At 33.4% G+C, this 19,777-nt stretch overlaps 1 protein-coding gene across 13 annotated transcripts in view; it reads right to left on the bottom strand.

The window, feature by feature from the left end:
- Positions 1-19,777, bottom strand: part of Bltp1 (bridge-like lipid transfer protein family member 1) — a 198,630-nt gene that overhangs the window by 71,493 nt on the left and 107,360 nt on the right. For 12 of the 13 annotated variants that reach the window (XM_076932299.1, XM_076932298.1, XM_076932301.1 and 9 more), the window contains exons 45-53: positions 18,375-18,550; positions 15,381-15,556; positions 11,694-12,400; positions 11,045-11,290; positions 9,481-9,574; positions 7,439-7,489; positions 4,696-4,902; positions 3,628-3,866; positions 1,341-1,585 (exon numbers count right to left, since the gene is read on the bottom strand). In XM_076932299.1, the coding sequence (XP_076788414.1) occupies positions 1,341-1,585; positions 3,628-3,866; positions 4,696-4,902; positions 7,439-7,489; positions 9,481-9,574; positions 11,045-11,290; positions 11,694-12,400; positions 15,381-15,556; positions 18,375-18,550 (2,141 nt within the window). The remainder of the gene's footprint in view (positions 1-1,340; positions 1,586-3,627; positions 3,867-4,695; positions 4,903-7,438; positions 7,490-9,480; positions 9,575-11,044; positions 11,291-11,693; positions 12,401-15,380; positions 15,557-18,374; positions 18,551-19,777) is intronic. The other variant, XM_076932302.1, reaches the window with a different exon arrangement.

Raw genomic sequence — 19,777 nt, 5'->3', positions numbered from 1 at the left:
ACATGTTCTTAACCACTGAGATGTCCCTCCTTTTATCTTGCACAGAAAAGTGCAAATAGGACAAAATAAGTTTCAGTGTGTTTATTTTAGGTCTATTTCAAAATAGCCAATTTCGATATAAGGTACAACTTTAAATGCTTTGAAATTAATTTGTTACTTTCTTTTTTTGGTATAAATTCTTCCTTTTTAGTATCTGACATTAATATGGAATTACACCATACATTGCTTTAGATTTACTTTCTTTGAATCAAAGCATTATTAACAATATTGGTCAACTAGTTTGGACCACTTATTTTTCTATGTGGAAAGCATACATGCAATATAAAATGTCCTAATTCAATCTTAGGATTCTTAAAAGCTTGTTTACTTTGGGTATATTTGTTTTTACATACAGAAATCTCAACTCCTGGCCTGGCTAGGTGAACTGCTGGGCAAAGAAGCTTACCATGCAAACCTAGATTCTTCAGTTTTGTCCCTACAACCTAGGTAAAAGTAGAGGCAAAGAACAAACTCCATAAGGGTGTCGCATGATTTCCCTATGTGTACCGTGGCATCCTACTTTCAACCACATATCAGGGACACACACACACACTCACTCATAAATAAAATTAAAAACTAAAAGAAATTACAAGTGTTAGGTATTAAAGAAAGCCCAGTCTGGAAAAGGTATATCAGACATAAATGTGTCTCCTCCAATTACAGTATTTCCATCAAAAACTCAAAGAGCTTTCTTATAGATTTTCAAACCAAATGAAACAGGTGCATCATGCTTTTTAAGCTCTTGACAGTTATACATAGAAGTGAAAGTAATGAGGCAGTCAGGAGTGGCAGCCTTTACCATTATCCTAAATAATAAATGAGTCTATTTATTTTACCTTTCCACATGGCCTTTAGATTATGATTAATAGTTGTTTTAATTCATATAACCTATTAAAACTCAGTCCCCCTACACACACTTTAAAAAGAGAAGAGGTACATTTACCTCAAAGTTAATGAAAGGACTACAGAAGTAAATATATAAAGCGCTTGATGTCAGCTTTTATCCTCTTTTAAATCAAGTAAACCATGAAAATATGCCAAAATGAACTTGAAATTTAACATATAAAACAAAAATTAGCATATAATTAGTACATTGTTTCAAAAAGCATGTTGCAATAAAAGACAGAGAAGGGAGGTAGTCAGAGACAGACACACATCCTTTCTCTTGAAATTCAGTAGATTAGCCTTCTGTAGGAACAAATAATTTAACATTTAACCTTCAAAGTTTGGACCATCATGTATTTGGTATCTAAATCTTGAAAACTTATAAACTGCAAAAAGTAACTCAAAAATAAACTTACTTCTGCCACACAACGTAGATAATTCCCTTGTAAATAGTACCCTTGTTTAGAAGGCAGTTCATCTATACTCCACACTTGATCTGAGTAACTATCATGTTCTTCCATAATGTATTTCCCCGACATGGTAACAGGTGGAAGGTTAAGACTTGCAGAAGGAGGGATAGTGGACATATCTGTTGCAGAAACTTTTGAAGTAAAACGTAATCTGTGATTTGGTAATTCAAATGTAAACCTTGTCTGTGCACCTGAAAGAAGTAAGGAACATTATAGCTGTACAGCATACAATAATATCACTTTTACAAAAATGATGTCTAAGAAAAAACATTTTGTAATCCCACAGTTTATGTTGATATACATAAAAGTAATATTTAAAATTTACATATGAGTTACTCACTACCTTTAAACAAGTACACTTAATAAAAAGAATGTCAGCAAGTACTATTAAGCCAGCAGATGCCAACAGCCAATATCGTATCAGATGCAGAGACACAGATTCTGAATTATGACAGAAGAGAACAGAAAGACACTGCCCTTCATGTAGAGAAGCTTATACTACAACAAGAGCAACTCGAGTTAAAAAAAAATCCCAAATTCTGAAACATTAAACACACATTCCTGTATCCTTAACAACTATTAAGAGACTAATATTACAGTTTAATTTAATATTATGTTTATTTTTAAGCTCTCTATCTGGCAAAGAGTTGGTCAAATATTAATGTAGAGTTAATTTCATTATTTTGCTGATGTTGTTCAGCTGTCTATGTGGGTATGAAGAATTGGCAGAAGGGTATCATCAACTATACTATTGCTCAGGACATAGGCAATGTATATACACCCAAGTTCCTCTCATGAACAGAAAAGGCTACTCTCCAACTACAATACCTTTGAGATGGCCACAAAAGTCCTGACTACACTGTGCTCCTCTTATACCTATTATAATGAAGTCTAGCTTTGACTAGCTCCTGCAAGTTGCAGGAGGTAGGGTCTTCTTCTGCTACCTCCCTTTATTTAGTATCACTAAATAAAAACATCCAGATCAAAGCAATTAAAGGCCTCAGTTACTACTCATCTGTAGTCATGAATGTGTCACTCTTTTTCTGGCTCTGTTCTTCTTCATTTACAGAATTCTGGGTTCTTGTTTGGCTATTCAACAAGGTGTGTACTCTTAGATATTCTACTTTTTCAGCTCTAAAGTACCTATTTGGCATGCTCCTTCCATTAGCCTATGGATTCCAGTAGACTTCAAAATGAGCAAATTACCAAGAGTACTGATAGAACTGGGCTCTGATATATGAAAGTCCATGTTTTCTAATGTTGTCAAATCCAAAAGCTTAACTTATCTTGCTTCTATTTCTGGTAATATAAAAATTGAAATGTTCAGAAAACTATTTTATTAAACAAACTCTGAAATGTAAAGAGTAGTAATACATATATCCTTAATACAATATTGTATTTGAGTAAGTTTATTAGTGCTTTAAAAATTAATGTACTATGTTAAAACAAAAAAGGAAAAAAGACACTTTTATTTCAACAGGTATAGAAGAAGGTGTGTGTATTTAGTCTCCAGTTTGTTTTACAGAAATCTCACAGTAGAGTAGGAAAACAATCCTTTTGTTAACATGACAAAAAAAAAATATATGAAAACCTAAGCAGTTATCATTATGTTTCTAGTAATTAAATAAAAATTTTAATAATTAAAATCATTAATAAAATGATGATTATTACGCCTTAAAAACTGGAATTAAGACAAGGCAATACCAATAAAGAAGATTAAACCATTTTATAAATGGAGTAAAAGGATGGTAAGATGTTGGGAGGGTAATTCTGAGGTGCTTGGGAGAAGCTCATCTTATAAAAGCTTCTACCTATTACAACCAAGCTTATACCTATTACAACCAAGTCTGTAAGGGAATAAGGGGAGTGGATGTGATCAAAATACAATGTATACATGAATGAAATTATAAAAGATTAGATGAATAAAATTTAGAAAAAAGATTATTGAACTTTAAGTGATCAAATACTTCAATTTTTAATTTTGTTCTTTGCTTTGTAAGATGGTCTCACTATGTAGTTTAGCCTAGCCTGGGACTTACTTTATAGTCTAGGCTTGTCTCAGAGATCCACTTGTCACAGCTTCTCTAATGCTGAGATTAAAGGATATACCACCATGCCTGGCTATTAAGATTTTTTAATATCATATTTTTAAGAACTGTAACTTTTCATCAAAATATTACTTTCTTTTCAAAATTATCAGTTTTCCATGGTTGAACTTAACATTCCATGTTACCTGTCATCCCATGGCTTCTCATTCTCCCCATCTTGTACTCTGCCTTCAGCGACGGTAAGAGTGCTGCTCCAATGGCTATGCCGTCTAACATAGCGCTGAATTTGAGAACAATAGGCTTCTTCTCTAAGCCTTCTGGGAGTTGAGGAAATTCATTTGTTTCAATAGGAGTTTGATTAACACTTGTTGGAGTTTTTTCAGAAGGCAGTGGGGTTGCAATATCTTCTTTCATAGGCTGTGGGCTACAAACCAAAACACAGAGACCCCATAAAACTATTAGAAACTACAACTTTATTCATAAAATTACTAGATTTTTCAGTGAAAAACAACTAATACACAATGATGATCTAGAAAAGCTGACAGAGTAATAACTTGAGCCATAATTTATCAACATGAGAGCTAAAGACCTGGATAAAACAACTATGGAAAAATAGGCATTAGTTTCTGAGACTATCAAGGTACTATTTCATCACTTCATAGGATGGGGAAAAGGAAGCATGTGTGTGTGTGTGTGTGTGTGTGTGTGTGTGTGTGTGTGTGTTTGTGTGTGTGTTGCTATGAATAGTGGAACATGCACAGGAAATAAAGGTTACTGTGAAAAGGTCTGATTTACTGCCCTTTAAAATGCTATGTGACATGTAGTCTGCTTCAAAAATATACAGAAATGTCACAATAAAGGAATATGCAAAACCATGCATGCTATAAATGACTGCTGCAATTTCTTAAATTTAAACAATAACTGAAAGTTCTAGAATTTATCAATTTGCTTTTTATTGGAATTTATTGTGATGCCAATAAATCTTTAAAATCTCTTTCTTAAACTTGAGTTTACATTTCATATTTGGTACTAGACAATGTGATCTAATAGTTTATTGGCCATTGTGATATAATACTTTAATGATACGTACTATGATTCTCCCATGATGTCATTTGAATACTCTCTAACAGCTCCATTACTGTGATACTCAATGTTCACAGTAACTGCTCATTTTTTACAAACCTTTGTTATAGCAAAAATAAAAGGTATATTTTATTGTATAGTCACAGAATATAAAAAGCAAAATAACTCACGCTGTGGAAGGTTGTCTAATAAGATCTGAGATTTGTTTGGACAGTTGGTGAGAACTTCGAACCATCATGCTGTGTAAAGTGGCAGGGTGCTGAGGAATGTTGATGCTGATAGCTCCTACTTTGAACACTGCAGCGTTGTTTGTCTTCAAACCTCTCTGGGCACTGTAGAGGGCTTGGGACTTGGCTATACTACATTTCACCACAGTTCTAGAAACAGAGGAAGAAGACTATTAAAACATAGGCAAATAAAAAGTTTTGAAAAAATATTAAGAATGTAAGATACTCTTACTCAGAGTTAGGAGGAGAGCATTTATGTGTCAAAATATAGTCTGAAAAGTTATTTTAAAAGATATTAAGATATACTCATTTTATACTGCATTGAAAAGTCTATTATTTTTTTTAGCATATACAAATATGTAAGTAAAGCAGAAACATTAGAAATTGTTATGTATGCACATGCAAAAAAATTTACTTTGATTTTTTTTTTCTCACTTAGAACCTCTTTTTTCTTCCAGTTTAGTTTTAGGATCTAAAGAGAGACAACTTCTGCATACAAAAAGAAAAGATCTATTTATGTACTTCTAAAATGTTATCAAAAACGAAACAAATTATTCTAACAATCATCTACTGTGTTAAAAGAAATTGAAGGCACAGGCTTGCTTTATAAAGGCTCCTGCTTGAACTCAGGACAAAGAAGCAGGAATAGGCCCTGGCGCTGTGAAGCATGAAAGGAGTTGAGGCCAAGAGGTCCAGTAAATCTAGTAGAGCTCTGCAAACTGCACCATCCATGAATCTGTAGCCTGTCTTTTATGGACATTTGCCATGAACTCTTCACATACACGGGGCATACCAAACATGCTGCAAATTTTTAGTCATCTTTCAAAGAAAACTATTTCTTCCTTGAATAAAACTGGAGAGATACATGTTATACGGCTTAAACTAAATGGTAATGCTTTTCAACAATAATGAAACTGCAAACAGATGACTCGTATTAACAACTTGTAAACTGACTTATAGCACAGGTCTCTCTACATCTCCTTCAAGGCTGACAAAAGCATCCCCTACAACTTCTAGTTGCATCTGATCTGTGCAGAATCATCATGGTGGAACCAACTCTCTGGAATGCTTTTATCCACACCATAAAGTTTACTGATGCTTACTGAACAGCAGTGAGCACTGGACCTTTATTAGTTCTTTACCACACAGCAAAAGTACAAGTTGAAAAAAACCCAATATATCTTTCTAATTTTTCACATCTATCTTTATAACCTATAGCAGACTGATTAACTATCACTTGGATTTCATAAGCGAACATGTAAAACTTAATTCTCAATTTAAACTAAAACTCAGAATAAAGCTAACGGCTGATTGTGATTGCAGAGTACTAAAGTATTCAGTGGAAATTTTGATGTCAAGAACTTGAAGATCTGACCTGCTCCAGTAGTGGGTCTCATTTACACTGTAATCTTACCAGTCTTATACAAATCTAGAAGCTCTGCCTCAATCTCTACACCCATGACCCTAGAACTAGCTCTGAACGTAAAAGATGCAGGAAGGTGGAGAAGTTTAATTTACATAACTTGTTCTATGCTACCTCAAATCAATTTGCTTGAAAATTTCTACAATAGAAATGTGGAATGTGTTGAATGACCATATGCTATTTAGTCAATGATGAAAGACAGAATTTCTTTCCCACTTGGCAATTGTATTATACATGACTGTCTCTCTTAACAGAAAACCTGAGAATGGAACAAGGTGGCCGAATGTGATGATATCACAACAAAGACCACCTATTAATTTTCTATTGCTGCCTTCCTAGTATATAATATCCAAGCCTACAAGTAATTTTCTCACAAATGTGATCTTTAGCCACTAAAATTCTTCTCTCTAAAGTTAATACTGAGGTTTTTATTTTTTTTAATTTATTGATTGATTTTTTCAGTTAAATATCCAGAGAACTCAGTAAATAAAAAGAAAAAATATTTCTGGGTACTGTCTGAGTGGAATTAAATGTGGTTGTTTTGCTTTTCTGTTCATAAACAATGTTACATGGGTTATTTTTCAGAAATAAAATTAAATTTTTATTACTTTTAGTTGGTCAGTGAAGTGAAATTGAACATAATCCCAACAAATGACTTTGAACAGATGATGTTTTATCTATGGCTTCTTATAAACAATGAAACAAATTTCATAAAATATGATAATCTTAACAGCAAGAAACCTGTAATATATAGATCACCTACCTATTCAATATATTTAAAATTTATTTTTAAAATGTCCAAAGACATAAACAGTGCTAAGTTAAATGCTAATGTGACATGGTGACAGATTCATGTGGTAAACATCTATACATATTTCTCAAGTACAGCTAACTGCAAACATATGCAATGGTTTAAATTAAAATATTCCAAACACAGATGCACATATAGTAAAAGCCATAGATAAAACAAATTTCCCATTAAAAACAAAATTATAAAGTTGAAACATGCATATGCACTGTTAGTTTTTAGAAATTACTTTTTAATTAACAAAACCTCACCAAGTGTAAAATTCCATTTTGATATCAAATAATAATATGCCCACAGAAGCACAAGAAAACCAAGTCTATCTTACCTAAGAGACAGCCCTCACTTAGGCTTGACTAATAGAACATGAGACGGTAACTATACACATCCCACGGAGATAATATAAATACAATACAATACAGTATTAATCACAAGCCATGAAAAAGAATATGACATACAGAAATTCTTGTTTGGCTGTACTTGTAGGAGATGTAGGAAAATCCTCCAATCTACAGATGCAGATTCAAGAGAAAGCAGGAAAACAAAAAGGAAGCAAATCAGCATTCACATATACGTTAGTTACAATAGGACTGCATATCAGGAAGCTTTATTAATGTCCAGCTCTTAAAATTTTCTTTCAAATGACATTTTGAAACTACCTTCCCCCATTCTATTTCATTTTAATTGCAGTTGGAAATGCTGAAGAATAAATGCAAACAGTATTAACAAAATATCTTAAGACTAACAGTTTGACAGTAACAAAGGAGTAACTTTTATATTTCAAATAAAGCTGATACGGGGGAAAGATAAGAAATATCAACTCTATATTATTTAAAACCTCATTTTATGAATGTTAAGTTCTACAAGCCAAGAGACTGAAGCCATTCTCTTAAGAGGTACAACAGACAAGGAGATACAAGAAAAACATCAGGACTTGGGACATCTAAGGGAATCTGGCTCAGAGTCAATGGAACAACCATCAGTCTGCTTTCGGTGATGGGTTTCTGCAGATGAACAAGGAAGATGGAACCAGTGCAGTTTTGGGCTCTTCTGACTGGACCACTTTAAATAGTTTATGCTAACACTTTGATTTTTCTAAATCTCACTTCTTTTTATTTCATAAAATGGAGATAAAAGTTACCTCAGATCACAGAATTACAAGGAGGATTAAGTAAATGAACGAATATTCAGTTTCTGGACTCCAGTAGGGATTTCATACATCCTGCTGCTTGTCCACAATGAATGAAAGAAATCTGTTTTAAACATGAGAATTTCCTGGTCTCTCTTTTTTTTAATGATGGGATCTGCCTAGGAAGTGCCTATGAAATAAATTATTAATGATGATTCTAAGTAATGATCCATAGCTACTTCGGCAAGAGTTAAATCTGAGATCTTCTCTACACTAGGCTCTGTCCTGTTTATCAATATCTACTTGAAATATTGCTCAAGACAGGTTTTTGCATTATCCAGAATTCTAAAATAGTGATTAGAACTGTAGTTTGATCTAATAATAATTTTTAGAGGAATCATATCTTCTGTTTAGTGGTTACCTAGTCTGAGGTCTATGCTGCAGGACAACATTAGCATAACACTAATTATACTCTCAAAGATGAACAAAGTCTCAAAACATGACCATAAATATTAAAACACTTCTAGTTATAACACAAAACTTAACCATTGAAAAGAAATTATAAATTAAAGCAAATACTACCAAAGATATAAAGTCATATGGTCAAACGCATTCCTCATATACAAATGCTCTACATAGTAGCACGAGTAAATGTTATCACATCAGAATCACTCGAATCAGAACAGACCCAAAGACAGAACTTACAGGAAAAAATTAACAACAAAGAGTTAAAATACAGTATATGGGTCTGGTTTTTGTTTTTGATGATGTTTCCTTGTTTAGACAAATTCTTACTCTGTAATCTAGAGTAGCATGGGATGCAACATACAGCCAAAGTTGGCCTCTAATTTGTGACAAATGTCCTGCCTCAATCTCCCAAGTGCTGAAAGTACAGGTGAGCTACCACACCTAGGTCGATATAGTTTTTTTTTTTTTTTAAAGGCTTCATTTATATTGTAACAGATTTCAAACTGTTATGTTTCATAAAATGCTAAATGATAAATCTGAAGTCTAGGTGAATAATGATTATTAACTTAAAATTAAGACAGTTTATTCTTTGTAATTTTAATTATTTATTTAAATGACAGGAAAAATAACAACCTACATGCTAAAATAGAAATTTGTACTATGATCATTTTTCTTATAAGACAATCTCACCAGATAGTGGAAACTGCGTATTTTTTTTTAATGAGTGGGGGTGAATTTACGGTAGGCACGTGTCAAAAAATCAATTGTATTTTTTCCAATTGTATCTAGAAACACTGGATAAACTTCAAAATTTACATAGTATGAGTTCATTCCAGGAATTCAAAGTTATTTATAAATTTTAACAAAAAAGTAAAAGAAAACAGTACAAGTAAGCACACTTACTGTATATTTGGTGTGATACCTTCAAGTAGCACAATATTAACCCCACCAATGTGAGCAGTAGCACAGGTCTCAGTCATCTTTTGATGCAAAACATCTTAAATATGAAAAAAAGTAATTTGAATTCTGAAAATAATTGTATATTAAACTTACTTTATTCACAATATATTTGAGGACAAGTGATAATTATAAATTATAATAAAATGTGCTCAATTATTGTCAGACTACCTTATGAAAATTTCCTTAGCTTACTATTTTGCATACATACAAAGTATATCTAAAAAGTAGAATTACGCAGAAATGCACTTCATGCATTAAATAACTTACTGGAATTAAATGGCCTATACCACAATGTACTTTGAAAAACAAAAAACAAAACAAACTACTACTCTTGGTCCATATACTTCCTGTGATTTTAATATACTTATTATTTATAAATCTAAATAAAATAAACATGTCACTTTGCCTGCTTTTCTCTTTTAGAATTTTTTCATATAAATAAATCCTGTGATACAATTTATAATGGGTAAATCTTAAACTGTCTTGGGACTATGAAAATAACCACCAGGTCTTTAACATTAGGTACTTTCTGTTCTTTCTAGGTTGTAGAACTAGAATTGCTACACTAAAGAAGAAATATAGTTTAGATACTACTGATAAAATCAATTAAACTTTGAGAATGTTAAATTTATTGATTTAGAACTGATTGTCCATCTCCCAGATTCTAACCAAAAGCATCAATGTAATTTTTAATGTTTACTAAAACAACAGAAGAAAAAACTGGTTAATCTTAAAATAACTAAAATAAAAAATTTACTTCAATATAGACATCTTTTGCCTTGTATTTGAGATTTAATGTGTTTGTATTTCTCTTAGCAATTTATAATTTTTCATTTCTTCACAATATTTTCCTTAATCATACAAAAATTTCATGTAAAATTAGTGTTTAACTTCTGTTTCGTACTTAGGGTATGAAACAAAACAGCTAAAGATGAGTACTTAATGCAAAATTTAAACTTTATATATTGGATAATCATAAGTTAACAAAAATAAGTGGTCATTTCTAAGTTTCTTTTCTTGTACAATATAAAAACCATGAAGAAAACAACAATGATATGCAAGGGAATCCCAAAAGTCAATTCCATACTGTTCTGTCCATTGACTTAAATATTTCATTTTATTTTGGAATTTCTGAAACTGGGGTATAGTTTACAAGCAATTTCATCTAACAGCATTATTTTTTTTTGTACTACATAAAGTTATGGAGCATATTCAAACATGTTCTCTTAGATTTAATGAACATACTTTCTGTGACCATTTTAGAAATAAATGGCACATGGCACATTTCAATTACTCTAGGAAAATTTTATATCCAGTAGTAGAATTTTTGTGAAGTTCTCAATTTTTTATAAAGATACTAAAAATGAACATTAGATTATAAATTTCTATAGTGGCAATAATAAGGAAAAGCAAATATTATACAACTTTCATTTTTCTTGAATGTTCAAATATTAGAAACACATTTCTTTGAGCAAAGCAACATTATAGTATTAGAAAAGTGTTATACCTTTCATTTTTTCCTTAAGGGTGAAACTGCCATGGATCCTCTTCAGTTCTGATTCCATTGTCAGCCCACCAATGTCTGCCTCTAGGTGTGTGCGGTTCACCATGCCAATCCCAAACACAATTAAAGTAACATGCTGAGGTTCAGAGGTTACCAGACTGCGTTTCCTCTGTGTTTTAGTCAAGCTGTTGTTGTCTTGTTCATTCTCGAACACAACTCTACATGTTGGCTCTGTAGGACTTCGAACACCTTTTTAGTAAATGGATATATATGGTTTGAGAGTTGAAAAACATAGTACAAAGAACATTCTAAATACTGTATTAGCTTTCTTGGTTTCAAACTCTAGACTAGACTTTTCCCTCTTTAAATGATTCAACTAATTTTTTTTCAACATCTTCCCCAATACTTACTGAAGTAAATGATCAATCTAGATATTTGAAATTAAGTCTGTCTGAATCCTTTAAAAATAGTCCATGTTAGGGTCAAGGAAAATAGGAAGTATGCTGACAGAACATCTTAATGTCAACACTATTTTCTCCTTTTGGTGACTACCAATTTCTCTGCATTTCAATAATTTATACCATTAATATGGTGAATAGTCTTCTTTAGCATTCCTGAACAGAAATTTTTAAATCATAAAAATGCTTGTTACCTGCTGGTCCAAATGTTTCTGAAGATTTTTCCAATATTCCTGTTGGATCCGATATAAGTGAATAGAAGTTCAGCAGTTTATACATATTCTGCCAGCATTCAGCAGAAGGCTCACTTTGCTCTGACACCGTAATGGAATCTGAATCATCCATATGAATGGTCATATGATCCACTACATCTTTTGAACCTTTCCTAGATACTTTTGAAGTTCTTCTTTCAGACCTTCCTAGTGAATTTTTGTTTCGGGATTCTTTTTTATTGTTCTCATTGTTGGCCCGTTTGTTCTTGGCATTATTTACTCTGTTGCCACCATTGAGACTCCCTCTCGAACTGCGGCTGAAGTCAGATGAACGGAAATCCCGATGTTTTCTGGTTTTGAAGGTAGGTGTAGGGGAAGCTGACCCAGCTGTGTATCTACTAAGTTTAATGTCTGTCTGAGTTGCTTTGATGTCATCTATCATTGTACTGAATTGATGGATAAGACGGACCAGAGCCATATCCACATGCTGACTTATTGACTGGCAGGAAATAGTGAAGTTGCAATGGAATGTGTTGTAATAGCGTTTGTTGAGATCATGAAAGGAAAGGGCACTGGTGGAGTTTTGCGGAGTGCACACTGACTTTTCCATCACAACAGCACTGATGCTGAATGTTTCCAACATTAATGCTGGCTTGAACTCCAGTGGGGGAAGATTCACATGGCCTTGCCTAAAATATTCAAAAGGAAAGGCTGTTACTTCCTTTTGTGAAGAACTATATAGCATATTCTTATGCATTTATAAACATAATAACCTCCAAGGTGAACTATGCTGTTAAGCAAGAGATTAAATACATTGCATATTTGTACTAGTCTACTTTGTTCATGGGATAGAAGAGAACCTTTAGTTTTTCTTGTTAATTTTACTGTAAAATTAACAAAGAAGTCTAAATCAATTGTCTTCTATTTAAAAAAAAAGGTTAATAAAACAATGACAATTTTTTTCCTGCCTATCTAATATCATATCCAATAGTATAGAAATTTAGAGTTAGCCACACATCAATTAGAACCAGCCCGTCATACTAAACAATTAATTAAAATTTCAAACTTGGTATAATCCAATTTGTTATTAGAAAGAAAATCCTCAAAGCTTCATTTACCAAGTTGCAATTGGAAAGGAAAACCAACTGAAACAAACCACACTAAAAGTACCTAAAATCTTGCTCAAAATTGTTACATCCTCTGACACATCTAAAAATTTTTGCGTAAAAATTACAGTTATTTTAAACATTTTGTTTTAAAAGGGCACTCAACTTCTATCAAAAATAATGATAAATCTCAAGTAAATCACCATTTCCCTTCTTTTTTCCATGTGTACTGTGAATACACAGGGAAAATGAAACACAAGGAAAATGAAACATAGGCCATATATCTATTTTTAAAAAAATCAGAAACTACTCTGTTTTTTTTTGTTGTTGTTAGTTTTTTTTTTTTTTTTTTTTTTTTTTTTTTTTTTTTTGGTTTTTCGAGACAGAGTTACTCTGTGTAGTCCTGGCTGTCCTGGAGCTCACTCTGTAGACCAGGCTGGCCTTGAACTCAGAAATCCACCTGCCTCTGCCTCCCAAGTGCTGGGATTAAAGGCGTGCGCCACCACCGCCCGGCCCAGAAACTACTCTGATATTTCAACTCAATTATGAATTTACAACTAGAGCTGTAATTCCTTATTGAAAACAGCATTTATTATTTAATAAAATGTATGCCACATGATCATGTTATATGTACAGATGAAGATGCTCGCAAGAGGCTATCAATGTTCTGCATATAGTTGCAGAAGGAAACACTGGATGCTAAGAACTAGAATAAACAGAAGAATAAAAAGTTATAAATATAATCCAAAACAAAGGGGAGACATAACAAATCTCTGAGAAAAAGCAAACAGTCAAAAAAGTCTGAAATATGGAACGATGAACAAAAGGAAGACAAAAAAATCTTGGGATAGTCAAGAAAAGGAGAAAAGAGCTCTGGGCACACAGAAAGGAAAGTGTGCCTAGGTGGGTGGGACTTGGTACATGCACCACTGCATGCCATTTACGACACCAGTAAAAGGCTGTAACTGGTTTCTAATTATATATGCATATCTACAAAATCTGTATATCTACAGGCAGTTTCTGATTTCTTTATATATTATATATAATGACTATGTATAATGTAGTTACATGTACTTATTTACAAGAATATATGATGTATTTGCATGTGTGTTCACATACATATTTATATACAATATTTTGTTGCACACATACATATGTATTTATATACAATATTTTGACATTCTAAAGATTTTTTCATTAAGCTTTACAAATACTTTACAACAACACCCTGTGTTTAACAAAAAAGAGAATACTGCTTCTATGTCCCTGTATTATTAGAAAATTCTTAGATAATTTGACCTCAAGTAAAAGTAAAGAAAGCCCTATATTCTATATATGATTCATTTATAAAAACAAATTTTAAATTATTTAAAAATTTAAATATGCTCATTAAGATGGCTTAATGAATGAAGGCACTTGCCACTAAGTCTGATGCTATCAGTTCAATTCTGGGACCCACATGCTGAAGAGAACAGTCTCTCAGAGGTGTCCTCTAACCTCCATAGGAATGCTGTCTCATGCCTGCACACATGAGTATATACGTGCACACACAACAAATAAATACAATTTCATTTTTAAAAAACGTAAACAGAATATTCAAACTAAAAATCCAGTTTTCTTAAGTTTAAATTAGATATAAGTGATCTTTTACTCTTACACCTTGCAAAACTACAAAAAAACAAAAACAAAACTAAGACTGTCAAACCTATTAGTAGATATGAAAGGGCTTATTCAAGCAGTAAAGATATGTACAAACTACCCAAGAAAATACAGAATGGCAGTAACAAATAGTTCAGATCTTTTTATCTGCCATATGTTACATATGTGTTCCTATGTATTTTTTCTTATGGCTATGCCTCAATATGAATTTTACTTTATTCTGGATAAAAGATATTGTCTGAGGGGCTGGAGAGGTAGCTCAGTGGTTGCTATGCAATTATGAAGACTGGCATCCAGACCTCAGCACTCATTTAATAAGCCAAGCATCCCATGAACATGAGCACCTATAACCACAGCTCTAACAGTAGAGGAGGTAGGAGGATTTCTAGGGTTTGGTAGCTTCCAGACTAGCAAAGACAAAATTAGCCTCAGGTTAGGGAGAGACTCTACCTCAAATGAAGAGGTAGAACATGTTAGAGAACACCTGACATCCTCTCCTGGTCCCTGTGCATATGTACACTCCACCCCATATATTTATGCATACAATCACACAGACATGCACACCTATATAAATATATACATACAGATACAAAGATGCTAAAAGTCAACTCAAAAGGTTAATTAGGAATAAACTGTCAGTGCAAAGATTAAAGCTACAGAAACATAAAACCTTCACTACTGAAGTTAAGCATACAAATACTGCATACATTTATCAATAGATATACTTTAGAATAACTTATGTACATTCTATTAAAAAAGGCCTAAAATCTTGCCTGATCCATTAATAAAATCAAAAGTTATTCATAATAAAATATGATTACTACATTTATTAACTGGAAATTATCTTCTCATTGTTACTAAAATTTTAATTTTTAAATAAAATTTCATATAATATAAAAAATACCTTCTTGCTCTTTTCCCTTTCCTGTCTTTAGCTGTATCTGAATCTACAATATCTGCTCTAAGGCAGTCTAAAGTTCCTGAAAAAGAAAGGTGTTCTCCAAAGTACATCCGGTAACAAAGGGGCATTGTGTCCTGTGACTGGATTCCTGTATGACTCAGAAGAGGTTTGAAGACAACCTGAAAAATATCAAACAACAGCATTAACATAATTTATTGTTCACTGATGATTCTGTTCTTATTCTAACACATATTATCTATTGCCACAAACGAAACAAAACCAAAAGACACCATAATTGTTTTGATAAAAAAAATTAAAAAATAAAAACAAATCAGTTACCCTATAACTTCCCTGAGGGAAAAATAATTTAGTTACATTCATTTATGCGTTTTAAAAAGCTGGTATAGCCATTCTAATAATATCCATAGGGATACCCGTGTATTTTCTATTAAAAAACAAACTTATCACCAGACCTGGCCGCCCAAGCCTATTATCATAGCTTACAGAGAAGCTAGTCAAAAGAAATGAGAATTCAAACTCCAACCAAGGAAGTTAACTATACCCAAAAAGCATAGGAAATATATTTCACACCAGCATGAACAAAAAAAAAGGACACATACACACACAGACATGCAGACACGCAGACACGCACACACAACCAATACCATCACCACCATCAAAATAACAGGAATTAACATTCAGTTGTCATTAATATCTCTCAACATCAATGGACTCAATTCCCCTATAAAAAGACACAGGCTAACAGAATGGATATGAAAAGAGGATCCATCAGTCTGCTGCATACAAGAAACACACCTCAACATCAAAGAAAGATATTAACTCAGAGTAAAGGGCTGGAAAAGATTTTCCAAGCAAATGGACCCAAGAAGCAAGCTGGTATAGCCATTCTAATATTTAACAAAATAGATTTCCAACCAAAATTAATCAAGAGATGGAAAAGAGCACTTCATATTCATCAAAGGAAAAATCCACCAAGATAATGTCTTAATTCTCAACATCTATGTCTTAAAATGCCAGGGCACACACATTTGTAAAAGAAACACTACTAAAGCTTAAAACACACATTGAACCCCACACATTAATAGTAGGAGACGTCTACACCCTATTCTCAACAATGCAAAGATCACCTGACAAAAACTAAAGAGAAGTAAAAGATCTAGCAGACATTATGACTCAAATGAACCTAGTATCTACAGAACATTTCACCCAAATGCAAAAGAATATGCCTTCTTCTTAGCAGCTCATGGAACCTTCTCCAAAATTGACCATATACTCAGTCACAAAACAAGTCTCAACAGATCCAAGAAAATTGACCCAGAGAAACTAAGTAACAAAAAGGGCTTCGGTGGTGGTGGTGGGAGATATATGAATCTCACTGTGATGGTGAAATAAAATAGACATCACAAGTAATCAGGGGAAAGGACCTGGATGGATGGTATGGGGATGGGAACAGGAGGGATCAGGAAGGTGGAAAATGGAAAGAAAGAGTACAGAATGGGGCGGGGGGGGGGGGGTGAATCTCTGTGACAAGCTAGAAATCCAGTCCAATGGAAACTCCCAGGAATCTATGAGGAAGACCTAGAATCTGGGTGACCCTAGCTACAACTTCTAGCAATAGAGTATATGGAACCTGAATCAGACATGTCCTGTTACTAGGCAAGACTTCCAGTGGAGGGTTTGGGACACCAACCTAGTCACAAAAACTTTGACCTACAATTTGTCCTTCCTGCAAGATGTGCTGTGATAAAGTTGGCACAGAAACTGTGTGAGTGGCCAAACAATGACTGGTCCAGCTTGAGGTCCATGCCAGTAGAGGGAGACCACTCACAACACTACCTGGAAAACCAGGAACAAGAGGCTAGATAGTCTAGAGACCTAGTATAGAACCAAACACAACTACCATAAATAAATAAATAAATAGGAAGTCAATGAAATGATTTCTAATCATATTCTGTTATATCCATAGATTGGGCCTAGCACCCTTGTCATCAGAGATGTATCACCCAGCAACTGAGGAAAAATGATGCAGAGACATATAGCCAAACATTAGGCAGAACTTGGGGAATCCTGTGAAAGGAGAGGAAAGATTGTAGGAGCCAGAGTGGTGAAGGCCACTACAATAAAACCCACAAAATCAACTCAACTGAGTGCATAGGGGCTCACAGAAACTGAACCTCCAACCAGGGAGCCTGCATGGGACTGTCCTAGGCCTTGTGCTCATATGTTATAGATGTGTAGCCTGGTGTTCTTATGGAACTCCTTACAGTAGGAGCAGGGCTGTCTCTGATTTGGTGGCCTGTTTTGGGGTCACTGAGGGAAGTATAACAACTTTCTTGCCCAGTTTTGTATTCCATGAATAGTTGTAATACACAGCTCTCAAATGTCCACAATTAAAACCCCACTTATCCCACATGTCCCATTCTCCAACTTACCTCCTATTCATTCAAACTTAAATACATTACAAATAATTTCACAGTATCTGTCTATACTTTTGCAAACAACTTTTCCTAGATTTCACCCCCAATGGTATGAACTACTTAAACAGTTCATACTTGACCTCTACTTTCTCCTCCTAGTCATTTAAGATGCTGCTACTCATAGATATCTACATGTTTTAAGTACTTTATTTTCTTATTCTAAATCCATTGTCAACCAACTACTCACTTAATAGTCTTAACTTAGTACAAGAGTCTGTAGAATATGATAAAATTTAACTTTCTAGACATGTTATGGTCAATTTTTAACCCATAATAAAAATATGATGAAACTTTCAACTAATGATAACCTATTGGTTAATTTGCATTCATAATTAATGCAAGTGCTTCTAAAGGCTGTTCCTATTTTGCATGAAGCCTTTTACAACAGGCATAGAATAAAGATTTAATTTGAACTTCAGGTCCCTACTGCTTGATGGTGCCTGTGCTAAGCCCTGCTGAAGAAAGTGACCTCAGTATCAGGAAAAGCAGGCAAGCTCACCTGTGCGTCAGCAAGCTGAACAGCAGGAAATCCTTGGTTTGCTTCTTCTACACCTGCAACATCATCTTGACTAGTACTGTGCTGAGAATGTGTCCCATCCAGAGTATTCTGATCACTAGATAAGACAGTGTTGAAATCTGAGGCTGACGGTATTGTAGGAAGATTGGGTGCAACTCCTAACAGCAAAATGTCGAAAGTAAATATGAATCATTTGGAAACAAAAAACCAAACAGAGGCATAACAAGTCAAATTTAAAAGCAACTATGTTGTAATGCCCTTTCCAGACCACAGAGGAAAAACAAAACAAAACAAAACAAAACAAAACAAAAGACAAAACAAAAATACTAATAATATGTAGCAGTAAATATTTAGAGATATGATTAATAAAAAAATGACATTAAATATTCATAAAATACCAGTGGTAATTATACAGGAATTCAAGCCAGTCTATCCAAAATGTAGAATTTTCTGACTGGAGAATCTTTGAAAAGCAAGTACAACAGGGGAAAAGCTATAGGTGTTAACAGAATTATACCCAAGCTTTATCCTGTCCTTCGAGACAAAGGATCCTTGTTGAGAGGAACTATTCCATTGAAGTGGTCTTGAAATTGAAACTACAGTCATTCTAAACAACAGTGAAATCAGAACCAGATTAATGCCAAGAACTGTGGGATGCCATCTTTCTATTTTCTTCAGTCAAGAATTAATGCAGAAACATAGCATGCGGTTAGAATTCAGGTCACTTCAATGCAAGAAAGAGCTCAGTGAGCAGTCACAAATCAACCACTCTTCTCATTTCTATCTAAAAATAATTCACATAGCTTAAATAGCTTTTAAATTTCATTTTAGCTTCCTTTATTAATCAGTATCAAAGTCTACTTCAATATTCTTCAATATTTATTAACATGGAAAACTTCAAAAACAGGAAAGGAAGGCTAATATACTGGATATAGCCACCACTTTCTTGGGGAACATACTGCCATATTTCTTTCTATACATACAAGTTCTTTTAAAATTAATAAATGGCCCTAATTTATTTATCTCCTTAAGGAAAGAAATCTTACTTTACTATTCCCATAGATCTCATTAAATGTTTGGTAAGTAACTACAAAGAGTAAATGAATTAATTGTTATGATGTTTCAGAGGGAACTAAACAGATTCAAAATATTTTCTGTATTGTAGGTACATTATGTTGTAACTATACATTTTTTAACCTGCCTCCTATTGTGTTATGTTTAACCAACCACATTAAATGTTTTACATTCTGCAAATCTTGTACCAAGTAAAAGTTCAATTTGCCATTTTCTGAAAGGGTCCAATTTCATCCAAATAGCTGACAGTCTAAGTATCCTCTGAGAAACAAAATTTTGCAGTAACTCTGTGTGCAACTGAAGACTGTTAA

Source organism: Arvicanthis niloticus, chromosome 4 (assembly GCF_011762505.2).
Source record: "Arvicanthis niloticus isolate mArvNil1 chromosome 4, mArvNil1.pat.X, whole genome shotgun sequence".
NCBI lineage: Eukaryota > Metazoa > Chordata > Mammalia > Rodentia > Muridae > Arvicanthis > Arvicanthis niloticus.
This window is presented reverse-complemented; position numbering and strand designations above follow the sequence as displayed.